The sequence below is a fragment of the Pseudophryne corroboree genome, chromosome 1 (genome assembly GCF_028390025.1).
Source record: "Pseudophryne corroboree isolate aPseCor3 chromosome 1, aPseCor3.hap2, whole genome shotgun sequence".
Taxonomy (NCBI): Eukaryota; Metazoa; Chordata; class Amphibia; order Anura; family Myobatrachidae; genus Pseudophryne; species Pseudophryne corroboree.
The window spans coordinates 372,408,538-372,423,909 of record NC_086444.1 but is presented as its reverse complement, the minus strand read 5'-3'; the positions used below and the strand labels follow the sequence as shown (position 1 = coordinate 372,423,909).

The 15,372-nt window shown below is 48.6% G+C and overlaps 1 protein-coding gene across 6 annotated transcripts in view; it reads left to right on the top strand.

Moving 5' to 3' along the window:
- Positions 1-15,372, top strand: part of LOC134885352 (serotransferrin-A-like) — a 202,692-nt gene that overhangs the window by 14,905 nt on the left and 172,415 nt on the right. For 2 of the 6 annotated variants that reach the window (XM_063913065.1, XM_063913061.1), the window contains exons 2-4: positions 5,709-5,866; positions 7,683-7,782; positions 7,879-8,055. In XM_063913065.1, coding sequence (XP_063769135.1) covers positions 5,709-5,866; positions 7,683-7,782; positions 7,879-8,055 — 435 coding nt within the window. The other 4 variants (XM_063913062.1, XM_063913064.1, XM_063913066.1 and 1 more) reach the window with 4 other exon arrangements.

Here is a 15,372-nt window from a genome sequence, read left to right as displayed (position 1 = left end):
TACAGGGATAACCTTATATAAGTGTTTTTCCCTTATATAGCTGCTGTATAGATTTATCTGCCAAATTAGTGCCCCCCCTCTCTTGTTTTACCCTGTTTCTGTAGTGCAGGACTGCAGGGGAGAGTCAGGGAGCTTCCCTCCAACGGAGCTGTGAGGAAAAATGGCGCCAGTGTGCTGAGGAGATAGGCTCCGCCCCCTTCTCGGCGGCCTTTCTCCCGCTTTTTTAAGGAAAAATTGGCAGGGGTTAAATGCATCCATATAGCCCAGGAGCTATATGTGATGTATTTTTTGCCATATAAGGTGTTTTTATTGCGTCTCAGGGCGCCCCCCCCCAGCGCCCTGCACCCTCAGTGACCGGAGTGTGAAGTGTGCTGAGAGCAATGGCGCACAGCTGCGGTGCTGTGCGCTACCTTCTTGAAGACAGGACGTCTTCTGTCGCCGATTTTCCGGACCTCTTCAGTCTTCTGGCTCTGTAAGGGGGCCGGCGGCGCGGCTCTGGGACCCATCCATGGCTGGGCCTGTGATCGTCCCTCTGGAGCTAATGTCCAGTAGCCTAAGAAGCCCAATCCACTCTGCACGCAGGTGAGTTCGCTTCTTCTCCCCTTAGTCCCTCGGTGCAGTGAACCTGTTGCCAGCAGGATTCACTGAAAATAAAAAACCTATACTTAAACTTTTACTAAGCAGCTCAGGAGAGCCACCTAGTGAGCACCCTTCTCGTTCGGGCACAAAAATCTAACTGAGGCTTGGAGGAGGGTCATAGGGGGAGGGGCCAGTGCACACCAGGTAGTCCTAAAGCTTTTACTTTTGTGCCCAGTCTCCTGCGGAGCCGCTATTCCCCATGGTCCTTTCGGAGTCCCCAGCATCCACTAGGACGTCAGAGAAAAACATTTCCTGTCAGCACATACATCAGCTCACTCACCTCCGGCTGCCCATTCACCCCCATCCCAAACTGGTCAGCCTGTGTCCTGACCGCTTTTTATTGCAAGGGGCGGGGCTTCGGACGGGCAAGGGGGCGGGACTTCGGACGGGCTAGGGGGTGGAGCCACGTAAATAGTTACGAGACAGCGGCCTCCTGTCAAGACCCTGCCCCTCTTTCATGAGACATGTTATTGTTGGAAAGCTGCAGCAGGAAAGGTATGCTGCAGCAAAAGCAATTATGTTTTGATGGGCAAGGGGGCGGGACTTCGGACGGGCAAGGGGGCGGAGCCACGTAAATAGTTACGAGACAGCAGCCTCCTGTCAAGACCCTGCCCCTCTTTCATGAGGCATGTTATTGTTGGAAAGCTGCAGCAGGAAAGGTATGCTGCAGCAAAAGCAATTATGTTTTGATGGGCGAGAGGGCGGGGCTTCGGATGGGCATGGGGGCGGAGCCTCGGAGATATCTTGACAGGAGGGTCTTGACAGGAGGCTGCTGTCTTTTAGGAGAGCTGGGTCCCTGGATGTCAGAGCTGAGGGGGCATGCAAACCATGTGAGTAGCAGCCCACACCAGGCCCCGAGGTCTACTATGTAAGTGGTGTCTATGTCAGTAAGTTTTGAAGGGGAAGGGGGGGGGGAGGGGGGGATGTGTGTGTGTCGCTAAGTAAGTAGTGTCAGTAGGTTTTGAGTGTGTGTGTGTGTCAGTAAGTAGTGTCAGTAAGTTTTGCATTGTGTCTGTCAGTAAATTTTGCATTTTGTGTGTGTCTGTGTAAGTTTTGTGTTGTGTCGTGTGTGTCAATATGTTTTGCGTTGTGTGTGTGTGTGTGTTAGTCAGTCCTGCAAGTATGGCAGTACGCTCCGGTATGGCGTACCATTAAGAATGTGTCCGCCAGTACGCCATACCCCCGCCACACTGTAAAACACCACCACCAAGCTCCTAGATCTTGCTCGGAGGCGCCGCCAGCACCTTCTTCCTTTACCAGGAAAAGGACTGCTGGGAGCATGAAGGTGATGTCATCACCATCCCGCACCTGGCAGACTGGCAGAGAAAAAGTGACGATGGGGTGCTGGGCCACCTGTGAGTGGGTGGTATTCAGTATACCAGTTGTTGGGATCCCAGCGCACAGTATACCAGCGCCGGAATCCCGACAACCGGCATACCGACACCTTTTCTCCCTTTTGGGGGTCCACGAACCCCCTGGAGGGGGGATAGCGTGGCGCTTAGGCGCGCCACTGAGCCCGCAAGGGGCTCATTTGCGCTCACTTTGCTGTCGGGAAGCCGGCAGTCTGGATCCCGGCGCCGGTATGCTGGCCGCCGGGGACCCGGCCGCCGGCAACTCATACTACACCCCGGTGAGTAACTCTAATGGTCGGGACCCCTCCCCAGAAGTACAATGAGGCGGCACTACCAAGTTTTGCTGGTGCAGTAAGATTTATTGATCCAGAATCTTACTAAATAAATCTTACTGCACCAGCAAGACTCGGGAGTGCTGCCTCATTGTACTCTGTCCACAGCTTGAAAAACCGAAGGAGGGCACTGGAGCAAATATTCACATCATAACAGGATGAGTGCTGGGTACACAGCTTATATATCATATTTTTTATTCTATAACAAGTGTCACATCCTGCTGTCCTTGTCTCTGTAGTCCGCAGGGACAGGGGGTGTCTGTGCCATGGATTCACATAATATATAACCACTTCACCTAGTGTCACATGGTAACATCCCTTAATGACATGTGACCACGCCCACGGCACGCAGGCACATTACCACTGAGAAAAAAATGCTGTGTGCACCACAGGTGTCAGTAAGAAGTGTCTGTCAGTAAGTAGTGTTTGTGTCAGTACATTTTGCATGGTGTCTGTGTCAGTAAGTTTTGTGTGTGTCAGTAAGTAGCGTTTGTCAGTAGGTTTTGTACTGTGTGTCAGTAAGTAGTTTCTGTCAGTAAGTGGTGGGTGTCTGTGTCAGTAATACCCCTTTCACACCGCAAAAATAACCTGGTATAGACTGGGTATATTGCTGGGTCGACACGTCCCGATGTGTGTTGTGAAAGGGGTCATGGGCGAATTCTGGATTGCCTGACCCAGTAATTCAACCCGGGAATAAAGAAGGGTTATTCTCGGGTTAAATACCAGGTCCGGTGCAGTGTGAACGGGTCACCCAGGTCGATGCAACCCGGGACCCGTTCACTGCATAGGGATGATCTCATCTCCCAGCACCACCTCTGCACCTGATGCCGACTCCATCTCCGCCCACAGATGGCAACCCGAACCGGCAAATTGCCGGGTCGGGTTGGCGGTGTGTAGGGTCAAATGCCGGGTCCCATCCAGGAATGGACCCATTTCCAATTCCCAGGTGGGACCTGGCATTGTGATGGGAGAGCGGTATAAGTATTGTGTTGTGTGTGTGTCAGTAAGTAATGTCTGTGTCAGTAAGTTTATCTGTGTTGTGCGTGTGTGTCAGTCAGTAATACCTATCAGTAAGTGTCTGTGTCGGTAAGTTTTGTGTTGTGAGTGTGTGTGTTAGTAAATAGTGTCTGTCAGTAAGTGGTGATTGTGTCAGTAAGCTTTGTGTTGTGTGTGTGTGTGTGTGTGTGTGTGTGTGTGTGTGTCAGTAAGTAGTGTCTGTCAGTAAGTGGTGACTGTGTCACTCACATGGCATAGGCCACACCCCCTATTTAGACCACACCCACACCACACTGATCACACACCCACATCACTAGTCACACCACCGCAGCGCTTGTCACACCTCCTGCCGAGGCACACAATAGGCCCTTCCTAAATTTCAGCTCCAGGCCCATATGGACCTTAATCTGGCACTGGCCATATGTCATGCGATCCGGCAGATTGGACTGACATATCACTCACAACAGCGCATATCGGGTAGTGAGTATGCCTGATATGTAGGTGAAAGCGGTCACTAGCGACGTCATCAGTTTGATGTGCTGCACATTAAACCTGACAATATTGGTAGCGTCCTGTAGTAGTATACGAAGGACAGAACATGATCATTCCGTCCTTCATTAACATCGCTCAGTGTGTACCCAGGTTCCGATATGTCAGCCTGTCAGGCAGACATATCGGCTGGGTAAACATTAGGGACCCTATTCAAGTTAGATCGCAACTCGTGTTTTAACCCCAAAAAATTCAATGATGATACAAGCGCATGCGCAGGGCTCGTTCTGCGTATGTGCCCACATTTACCGCGGGTGCCCTGCAGTAAATGCCTTTGTCTGTCAATCAGGCAGAGGCGTCCGTGGGGCGGGAACGCTCCGTTTCCGTGATGGAGCGTTGCGGGGGCGGTGTTAGTGGAAACTGAGGCGTGGTGGGGCAAATGGAGGGAGTGGCATGATCGGGGCGGCTGCGTGACATCACATGCAGCCGCTCCGATCACAAAGATGGCGGCGGCCCTCCTGCAGTCGCAGCCAGGCTGCGCTGGCAGGAGGCTTCCTTACTTCCTGCAAACATGCGTGGTCGCAGATAGAGGGGCAGTGGTTAGCATGCTGGGCGGCCTTGCCCTGTGATGGGCGGCCCCCAGCATGCGAGCAAAAGGATTGCAAATTCTGCTAAAAAGCAGAATTTGCAATACTTACTGAATATGGTCCTAAGTGTGTACCCAGCTTAACAAAGCACATTTTAAGTCTATCAATGCTTAAGCACAGGTGACTTGATAATTAGCTCAATCAGTTTGATTATACCAGCTATGCATAAGCATGGATATCCTTAAAACTTGCACTAAAAATGGTAAAGTGACTCCTCCCACTTTGGCGCTAATCCAATGCTACACTTTTTGCAGGAACTTCTATTTTCTCAATAAAATGTAATGTACCGGCGTGATGTGAATAAAATATACATTTAATACTACACAATGATTAAAAGTGAGACAAAAACAGAACCCAACATGGGACACAGAGTCCTACCAAGATGATAATCGGAGCCGCAGGTGTTATGAAGGGAAGGTATTTCCCGGGAACAATACCCTGCATGTGGCTCCGTCAGGCGTGTTCCCCAGTGGTCCCTTTCACAGTCAAGGATGTCCAGAAGCATACAGCCTTGAAAAAGGGACTTTGATGTCCCGAAACGCATCGGCACCTGCTTTCCAGTACTTTCCTGTGCTTCTGGACATCCTTGACTGTGAAAGGGACCACCGGGGAACACGCCTGACGGAGCCACATGCAGGGTATTGTTCCCGGGAAATACCTTGCATTCATAACACCTGCGGCTCCGATTATCATCTTGGTAGGACTCTGTTTCCCATGTTGGGTTCTGTTTTTGTCTCACTTTTAATCATTGTGTAGTATTAAATTTATATTTTATTCACATCAAGCCGGTAAATTACATTTTATTGAGAAAATAGAAGTTCCTGCAAAAAGTGTAGCATTGGATTAGCGCCAAAGTGGGAGGAGTCACTTTACCATTTTTAGTGCATTTTTACCGTTTGGAGTTTGTAGGGAACTCCCAGACTACCCCCAGGTCTGCACAAATCCTTACAGCGCAACCATCCACCTCTATTATTCCTTTTTTATCCTTAAAACTTGGACTGTTAGGGTGCTCTGAGGACTGAGTATGAGAATCTGATTTAGAGAAACTAAAGTTCCCTGCTGGATTTTAAAAGTTTATGTACAAATAAAAAAAAAAGATAAAATTGTTGCTCCCGGTTTTGGGTTCATCGCCACAGCCTTTGGTGTCCAGATGTACAAATGTTGACAAAGTCCTGGGTATTAATATCTGCCGTGTTAATAATTATTATTATTTATTTTTTTGTTTCTTCCTCCAAAATATTTTATATACTAAGGGAAGAAGTTTCGCTGGTGCACCCTATCTGAGGCTGAACAAAGAAAATGTTCCCACCTGGCGCGGACTCTTCAGTCTGTGCTACCTTCAAACAACCCGTTTTCCAGGGTCTCCTGCGTCCGAGCGCATAATACACAGGATTGTATGATCAAGATCAAGGTGACCGGACACACATCATTCTCTTATTTTCTAACATTCATTCAACTGAAGTAAAACTAATTTGTCAGTCTACCACTGTCTGTGATGTGTCATATTATTTTTTTCCAATATGACATTTTGATTGAAAAAAGTAAATTATAGGTGATGCATAAAAAAAAAAAAAGGGAATAACAGGAAAGTGTGGGGGTGGGGGGGGGGGGGGGGGAGGAGGGGGGGCAGGGCAGCAAAAATGCAGAAAAGACAGGGGAGGCAAGTCATCCAAAAGCATCAGACAAGCAATAAATCACAAAATATACATATAAAACATCCGAGTCACCCAGTGGGAGTTCATTTAAATTGAAATGGGGAGAAGGGCTCTGTGAAGTAGGACGTGCAGAGGGGGGACACACTTACCCTCTGTTATATATACGTTCCACGGAAGCCATTTCATAATGGGAGAGGACAGGGCTATAAAATAGGGAATCTCTCTAGTCTCCATTTCAAAAGAAAATTGGGTTTTGCAGATGGAGGAGGGGAGAGAGATTTCCAGTGTTGAGCAGTAGTGGCCTTGGCAGATACCGGAATGTAGCCAAGGACATAACTCCAGATTTGGAACATTACTATGGTGCCAATTAAAAAGGGCTAAAGAGGGATCCGTAATTAATGTGAGGACTAAAACATCTTATATATAGTATGAGAGTAAACACTTCCACCCGAGAAAGAGCGTAAAATGGGGCAGTCCCAAAAACATGGATAATGGTGCCATCAGAGTGGCAGAAATGACAGCAAAGTTTAGGCCATATCCTATGTAATTTAGAGGGAGTTAAATACAATCTATGTAATAGTTTAACACGCATATTGGTGTGATTGGTGCATTTAGATAGGAAGAAAAGTGGAGAGGTGAAGGAACGTTGAAGGTCAGTCTCTCAATTAAGCTGAGTAGGAGACTTGAACAGCGAGTCTGGAGGTGACAATAAACCATAGCAAAAGGATATGGCACCACAGGAGGAGGGTCTAGTCAGTCTACCGACGACACAATCCGGGGGAGTCTGAAATATAGTGGAACCAGTACCCATTTTACCCACCCAGTGCTTAAATTGAAAAAAATAAAACCAAGCTGAGGGACCTACATTAAATTTAATACTAAGGTCAGTAAATGATAGGATGGAGGATGCAGAGAAAAAAAACGTTAAGGACTCAATACCTAGATGTACCCAATAGGAAAAGTAAAGATGTGGTAGTGATCTGTCTATAGCCTGGAAAGAGACATTCCTAGTAGGGAGGGTAAGGTCAAAATGTGAGTGCTTCAAATTCCAAACTCTCAGGGTATCAAGGACAGCTGAAGGAGACCATAGAGTTTGTGGGCTGCCGGGGTAATCAAAGTAGGTCAGAAAGAAGGAAATCTTAAAGGAGGGCACATTCAAATCTACCCATGGCTTAGAATGAGGAGGAAGAAACCAGTCACATAATTGGGAGAGCAGGGTGGCCTCATGATACCTAGTTAGATCTCTCTGTGATTTGGAGCAAATCATACGGGTATAAGCTACTCTGGGGGGCTTACGTTTCCACACATAAGAAGTATTAATCATCTCATCTGGCATAACACTGTACAGGGAATTGCATAGGGAATGGCACGAAATAAGTACATCAACTTTTCGCAACATCATAATTTTTGATGCAGGTAGTCGGCATAACCAAAAGACCTCATGATTCTTTCAAGCAAGGGCATCAGCTGAGTCAGTAAGGGGACATAGTTAACAACAGTATGAACATTCCTAATGTTAATGTGTCATATTTTAGCCAGTGATGACCTCTGATGTGGTGTCTGTGTTCTCAGGGAAACAAAGCAGATGCGGTGTCCTTGGATGCTGGAGATGTCTATACTGCCATCAGAAATTATGACTTGGCAGTAGTAGCAAAGGAACAACATGCAGAAGGTATCAGGTGGGACAGGGAATTATATACTAATACTGTCACCTAATGGATTCAAATTGATGTGAAGTATAAGTCCAAACTGATGTTGTTCCATGCAGGGAGCTGCGTGTTTTCAGTCGCTGTTGCCCGTCGTGGCGACCTGAATATTCGGAATTTAAGAGGAACCCGTTCCTGTCACAGTGGAGCCCGTTGGACATCAGGTTGGAATATTCCTATGGGATTCCTGCTGTCCAAGAATCTTCTATATTGGGATGAAGAGGAGCCATTGGCTAAAGGTATGAATATATTTTGATCAGAAAATAAGACATGAGACAATCTCTGTGAATTCACTTAACTTTGGCCGACCTTTTTCTAGCATGCTAAACAAACAGGAACACACTGTTGGGTTGTTGGCATTAAAACTATGCAGCTACGTTTATACTATATATATATATATATATATATATATATATATATATATATATATATATGTTTATACTATATTTCTCTGACGTCCTAGTGGATGCTGGGAACTCCGTAAGGACCATGGGGATTAGCGGCTCCGCAGGAGACTGGGCACAAAAGTAAAGCTTTAGGACTATCTGGTGTGCACTGGCTCCTCCCCCTATGACCCTCCTCCAAGCCTCAGTTAGATTTTTGTGCCCGGCCGAGAAGGGTGCAATCTAGGAGGCTCTCCTGAGTTTCTTAGAAAAAGTTTAGTTTTAGGTTTTTTATTTTCAGTGAGACCTGCTGGCAACAGGCTCACTGCATCGAGGGACTAAGGGGAGAAGAAGCGAACCTGCCTGCTTGCAGCCAGCTTGGGCTTCTTGGCTACTGGACACCATTAGCTCCAGAGGGACCGAACACAGGCCCAGCCTCGGAGTCCGGTCCCAGAGCCGCGCCGCCGGCCCCCTTACAGAGCCAGAAGCAAGAAGAGGTCCGGAAAATCGGCGGCAGAAGACATCAGTCTTCACCAAGGTAGCGCACAGCACTGCAGCTGTGCGCCATTGCTCCTCAGGCAAACTTCACACTCCGGTCACTGAGGGTGCAGGGCGCTGGGGGGGGGGCGCCCTGAGCAGCAATAAAAACACCTTGGCTGGCGAAAATACATCACATATAACCCCCAGGGCTATATGGATGTATTTTAACCCCTGCCAGAATCCATAAAAATGCGGGAGAAAAGTCAGCGAAAAAGGGGTGGAGCCTATCTCCTCAGCACACTGGCGCCATTTTTCCTCACAGCTCCGTTGGAGGGAAGCTCCCTGGCTCTCCCCTGCAGTTACTGCACTACAGAAAGGGTTAAAAAAGAGAGGGGGGCACTAATTAGGCGCAGTATTAATAAAACAGCAGCTATAAGGGGAAAAACACTTCTATAAGGTTATCCCTGTATATATATAGCGCTCTGGTGTGTGCTGGCATACTCTCCGTCTGTCTCCCCAATGGGCTAGTGGGGTCCTGTCCTCTATCAGAGCATTCCCTGTGTGTGTGCTGTGTGTCGGTACGATTGTGTCGACATGTATGAGGAGGAAAATGGTGTGGAGGCGGAGCAATTGCCTGTAATGGAGTTGTCACCCCCTAGGGAGTCGACACCTGAGTGGCTGAGCTTATGGAAGGAATTACGTGACAAAAATGATGACATGAGACAGCCGGCTACTCAGCTTGTGCCTGTCCAGGCGTCTCAAAAGCCATCAGGGGCTCTAAAACGCCCGTTACCTCAGATGGCAGATACAGACGCCGACACGGATACTGACTCCAGTGTCGACGATGAAGAGACGAATGTGACTTCCAGTAGGGCCACACGTTACATGATTGAGGCTATGAAAAAATGTTTTACATATTTCTGATAATACAAGTACCACTAAAAAGGGTATTATGTTTGGTGAGAAAAAACTGCCTGTAGTTTTTCCTGCATCTGAGGAATTAAATGAAGTGTGTGATGAAGCGTGGGTTTCCCCCGATAAAAAACTGATAATTCCTAAAAGGTTATTGGCATCATACCCCTTCCCGCCAGAGGATAGGGCACGTTGGGAAACACCCCCTAGGGTGAATAAAGCGCTCACACGTTTGTCTAAACAGGTGGCACTACCGTCTCCTGATACGGCCGCCCTTAAGGAACCTGCTGACAGAAAGCAGGAGAATATCCTAAAATGTATATACACTCACACGGGTGTTATACTGCGACCAGCAATCGCCTCAGCCTGGATGTGCAGTGCTGGGGTGGCGGGGTCGGATTCCCTGACTGAAAATATTGATACCCTAGATAGGGACAGTATATTACTGACTATAGAGCATTTAAAAGATGCATTTCTATATATGCGTGATGCACAGAGGGATATTTGCCGACTGGCATCAAGAGTAAGTGCGTTGTCCTTTTCTGCCAGAAGAGGGTTATGGACGAGGCAGTGGTCAGGTGATGCTGACTCCAAAAGGCATATGGAAGTATTGCCTTATAAAGGGGAGGAGTTATTTGGGATAGGTATATCGGACCTGGTGGCCACGGCAACTGCTGGGCAATCCACATTTTTACCCCAGGTAGCCTCTCAACATAAGAAGACGCCGTATTATCAGGCGCAGTCCTTTCGGCCCCATAAGGGCAAGCGGGCAAAAGGCTCCTCATTTCTGCCCCGTGGCAGAGGGAGAGGAAAAAGGCTGCAGCAAACAGCCAGTTCCCAGGAACAGAAGCCCTCTCCCGTTTCTGCCAAGTCCTCAGCATGACGCTGGGGCTTCACTAGCGGACCCAGGCACGGTGGGGGCCCGTCTCAGGAATTTCAGCGTGCAGTGGGCTCACTCACAGGTGGACCCCTGGATCCTTCAGGTGGTATCTCAGGGGTACAAATTGGAATTCGAGACGTCTCCCCCTCGCTGTTTCCTAAAGTCTGCTTTACCGACGTCTCCCTCCGACAGGGAGGCGGTATTGGAAGCCATTCACAAGCTGTATTCCCAGCAGGTGATAATCAAGGTACCCCTCCTGCAACAGGGAAAGGGGTATTATTCCACGCTGTTTGTGGTACCGAAGCCGGACGGCTCGGTGAGACCTATTTTAAATCTGAAATCCTTGAACACTTACGTACAAAGGTTCAAATTCAAGATGGAGTCACTCAGAGCGGTGATTGCGAACCTGGAAGAAGGGGATTATATGGTGTCTTTGGACATCAAGGATGCTTACCTCCATGTCCCAATTTACCCTTCTCACCAAGGGTACCTCAGGTTTGTGGTACAGAACTGTCACTATCAGTTTCAGACGCTGCCGTTTGGTTTGTCCACGGCACCCCGGGTCTTTACCAAGGTAATGGCCGAAATGATGATACTCCTTCGAAGGAAGGGAGTTTTATTTATCCCTTACTTGGACGATCTCCTGATAAGGGCAAGATCCAGGGAACAGTTGGTAGTCGGGGTAGCACTATCTCAAGTAGTGTTGCGGCAGCACGGTTGGATTCTCAATATTCCAAAGTCGCAGCTGATCCCGACGACACGTCTTCTATTCCTAGGAATGATCCTGGACACAGTCCAGAAAAAGGTGTTTCTCCCGGAGGAGAAAGCCAGGGAGTTATCCGAACTAGTCAGAAACCTCCTAAAACCAGGCCAAGTGTCAGTGCATCTATGCACAAGGGGTCCTGGGAAAAATGGTGGCTTCCTACGAAGCAATTCCATTCGGCAGATTCCACGCAAGAACTTTCCAGTGGGACCTGCTAGACAAATGTTCCGGATCGCATCTTCAGATGCATCAGCGGATAACCCTGTCACCAGGAACGACCTCCACCCGGGAGAGTGGGGACTTCACCCAGAAGTCTTCCACATGATTGTGAACCGTTGGGAAAAACCAAAGGTGGACATGATGGCGTCCCGCCTCAACAAAAAACTGGACAGGTATTGCGCCAGGTCAAGGGACCCTCAGGCAATAGCTGTGGACGCTCTGGTAACACCGTGGGTGTACCAGTCAGTGTATGTGTTCCCTCCTCTGCCTCTCATACCCAAGGTACTGAGAATTATAAGACGGAGAGGAGTAAGAACTATACTCGTGGCTCCGGATTGGCCAAGAAGGACTTGGTACCCGGAACTTCAAGAGATGCTCACAGAGGACCCGTGGCCTCTACCTCTAAGAAGGGACCTGCTCCAGCAAGGATCCTGTCTGTTCCAAGACTTACCGCGGCTGCGTTGACGGCATGGCGGTTGAACGCCGGATCCTGAAGGAAAAAGGCATTCCGGATGAAGTCATCCCTACCCTGATCAAAGCCAGGAAGGATGTAACCGCAAAACATTATCACCGCATTTGGCGTAAATATGTTGCGTGGTGCGAGGCCAGGAAGGCCCCTACAGAGGAATTTCAACTGGGTCGATTCCTGCATTTCCTGCAAACAGGAGTGTCTATGGGCCTAAAATTAGGATCCATTAAGGTTCAGATTTCGGCCCTGTCGATTTTCTTCCAGAAAGAACTGGCTTCAGTTCCTGAAGTTCAGACGTTTGTCAAGGGGGTGCTGCATATACAGCCTCCTTTTGTGCCTCCAGTGGCACCTTGGGATCTCAATGTAGTTTTGGGGTTCCTAAAATCACATTGGTTTGAACCGCTTAAATCTGTGGATTTGAAATATCTCACATGGAGAGTGGTCATGCTGTTGGCCTTGGCTTCGGCCAGGCGCGTGTCAGAATTGGCGGTTTTATCTTATCTTTGGCCCTCATTCCGAGTTGTTCGCTCGTTCTTTTTCATCGCATCGCAGTGAAAATCCGCTTAGTACGCATGCGCAAAGTTCGCACTGCGACTGCGCCAAGTAACTTTACTATGAAGAAAGTATTTTTACTCACGGCTTTTTCTTCGCTCCGGCGATCGTAATGTGATTGACAGGAAATGGGTGTTACTGGGCGGAAACACGGCGTTTCAGGGGCGTGTGGCTGAAAACGCTACCGTTTCCGGAAAAAACGCAGGAGTGGCTGGAGAAACGGTGGGAGTGCCTGGGCGAACGCTGGATGTGTTTGTGACGTCAACCAGGAACGACAAGCACTAAACTGATCGCACAGGCAGAGTAAGTCTGGAGCTACTCTGAAACTGCTAAGTAGTTAGTAATCGCAATATTGCGAATACATCGGTCGCAATTTTAAGAAGCTAAGATTCACTCCCAGTAGGCGGCGGCTTAGCGTGTGTAACTCTGCTAAATTCGCCTTGCGACCGATCAACTCGGAATGAGGGCCTTTATCTTTATCTTAAGCCTTACCTGATTTTTCATACGGACAGGGTAGAATTGAGGACTCGTCCTCAATTTCTCCCTAAGGTGGTTTCAGCGTTTCACCTGAACCAGCCTATTGTGGTACCTGCGGCTACTAGGGACTTGGAGGACTCCAAGTTGCTGGACGTTGTCAGGGCCCTGAAAATATATATTTCCAGGACGGCTGGAGTCAGAAAATCTGACTCGCTGTTTATCCTGTATGCACCCAACAAGCTGGGTGCTCCTGCTTCTAAGCAGACTATTGCTCGTTGGATTTGTAGTACAATTCAGCTTGCACATTCTGTGGCAGGCCTGCCACAGCCAAAATCTGTAAATGCCCACTCCACAAGGAAGGTGGGCTCATCTTGGGCGGCTGCCCGAGAGGTCTCGGCTTTACAACTTTGCCGAGCAGCTACTTGGTCAGGGGCAAACACGTTTGCTAAATTCTACAAATTTGATACCCTGGCTGAGGAGGACCTGGAGTTCTCTCATTCGGTGCTGCAGAGTCATCCGCACTCTCCCGCCCGTTTGGGAGCTTTGGTATAATCCCCATGGTCCTTACGGAGTTCCCAGCATCCACTAGGACGTCAGAGAAAATAAGAATTTACTTACCGATAATTCTATTTCTCGTAGTCCGTAGTGGATGCTGGGCGCCCATCCCAAGTGCGGATTGTCTGCAATACTTGTACATAGTTATTGTTAACTAAATCGGGTTATTGTTGTTTTGAGCCATCTTTCCAGAGGCTCCTCTGTTATCATGCTGTTAACTGGGTTCAGATCACAGGTTATACGGTGTGATTGGTGTGGCTGGTATGAGTCTTACCCGGGATTCATAAATCCTTCCTTATTGTGTACGCTCGTCCGGGCACAGTATCCTAACTGCGGCTTGGAGGAGGGTCATAGCGGGAGGAGCCAAAGCACACCAGGTAGTCCTAAAGCTTTACTTTTGTGCCCAGTCTCCTGCGGAGCCGCTATTCCCCATGGTCCTTACGGAGTTCCCAGCATCCACTACGGACTACGAGAAATAGAATTATCGGTAAGTAAATTCTTATTATATATATTTCTCTTACGTCCTAGAGGATGCTGGGGACTCCGTAAGGACCATGGGGATAGACGGGCTCCGCAGGAGACATGGGCACTTTAAGAAAAATTTAGATCTGGGTGTACACTGGCTCTTCCCTCTATGCCCCTCCTCCAGACCTCAGTTTACTACTGTGCCCAGAGGAGACTGGGTGCATTACAGGATGCTCTCCTGAGTTTCCTGTCAGAAAGTATATTTGTTAGGTTTTTTATGTTCAGGGAGCACTGCTGGCAACAGACTCCCTGCATCGAGGGACTGAGGGGAGAGAAGCAGACCTACTTCTGTGAGTTTCAAGGCTCTGCTTCTTAGGCTACTGGACACCATTAGCTCCAGAGGGAGTCAGAACACAGCTCTCACCCTGGAGTTCGTCCCGGAGCCGCGCCGCCGTCCCCCTCGTAGAGCCGGAAGATAGAAGCCTGGTGAGTATGAGAAGTAAAGAAGACTTCAGAGGCGGCAGAAGACTTCATGATCTTCACTGAGGTAACGCACAGCACTGCAGCTGTGCGTCATTGCTCCCATACACCTCACACACGGCAGTCACTGTAAGGGTGCAGGGTGCAGGGGGGGGGGGCGCCCTGGGCAGCATGCAAACCTCTTTTCTGGCAAAATAGGATATATACAGCTAACCACTGTATATATAAAGAGCCCCCGCCAGTGTACAGTATATTTGAGCGGGACAGAAGCCCGCCATCGAGGGGGCGGGGCTTCTCCCTCAGCACTCACCAGCGCCATTTTTTCTCCACAGCACCGCTGAGAGGAAGCTCCCCGGACTCTCCCCTGCTTATACCACGGTAGAAAAGAGGGTTTTAAAGAAGAGGGGGGGGGCACATAATTCGGCGCAGATAATATATAACAGCGCTACTGGGTAAAACATTAAATTACTGTGTTTTTTTCCTGGGTCATATAGCGCTGGGGTGTGTGCTGGCATACTCTCTCTCTGTCTCCCCAAAGGGCCTTGTGGGGGAACTGTCTTCAGATAAGAGGGTTCCCTGAGTGTGTGGTGTGTCGGTACGCGTGTATCGACATGTCTGAGGCAAAAGGCTCTCCTAAGAAGGAGATGGAGCAAATGTGTGTGTGTGGTGTCTCCGTCGACAACGCCGACACCTGACTGGATATGTGGAATTAAGTGCTGAGGTAAATTTATTGCACAAAAGATTAGAGAACAGACAGGGAATCTACCCATGTCTGTCCCTATGTCGCAGGGAACTTCAGAGTCTCAAAACGCCCACTATCCAAAATAATAGACACTGATACCGACACGGAGTCTGACTCCAGTGTCGACTACGATAATGCAAAGTTACAGCCAAAACTGGCAGAAAAGTATTCAATATATG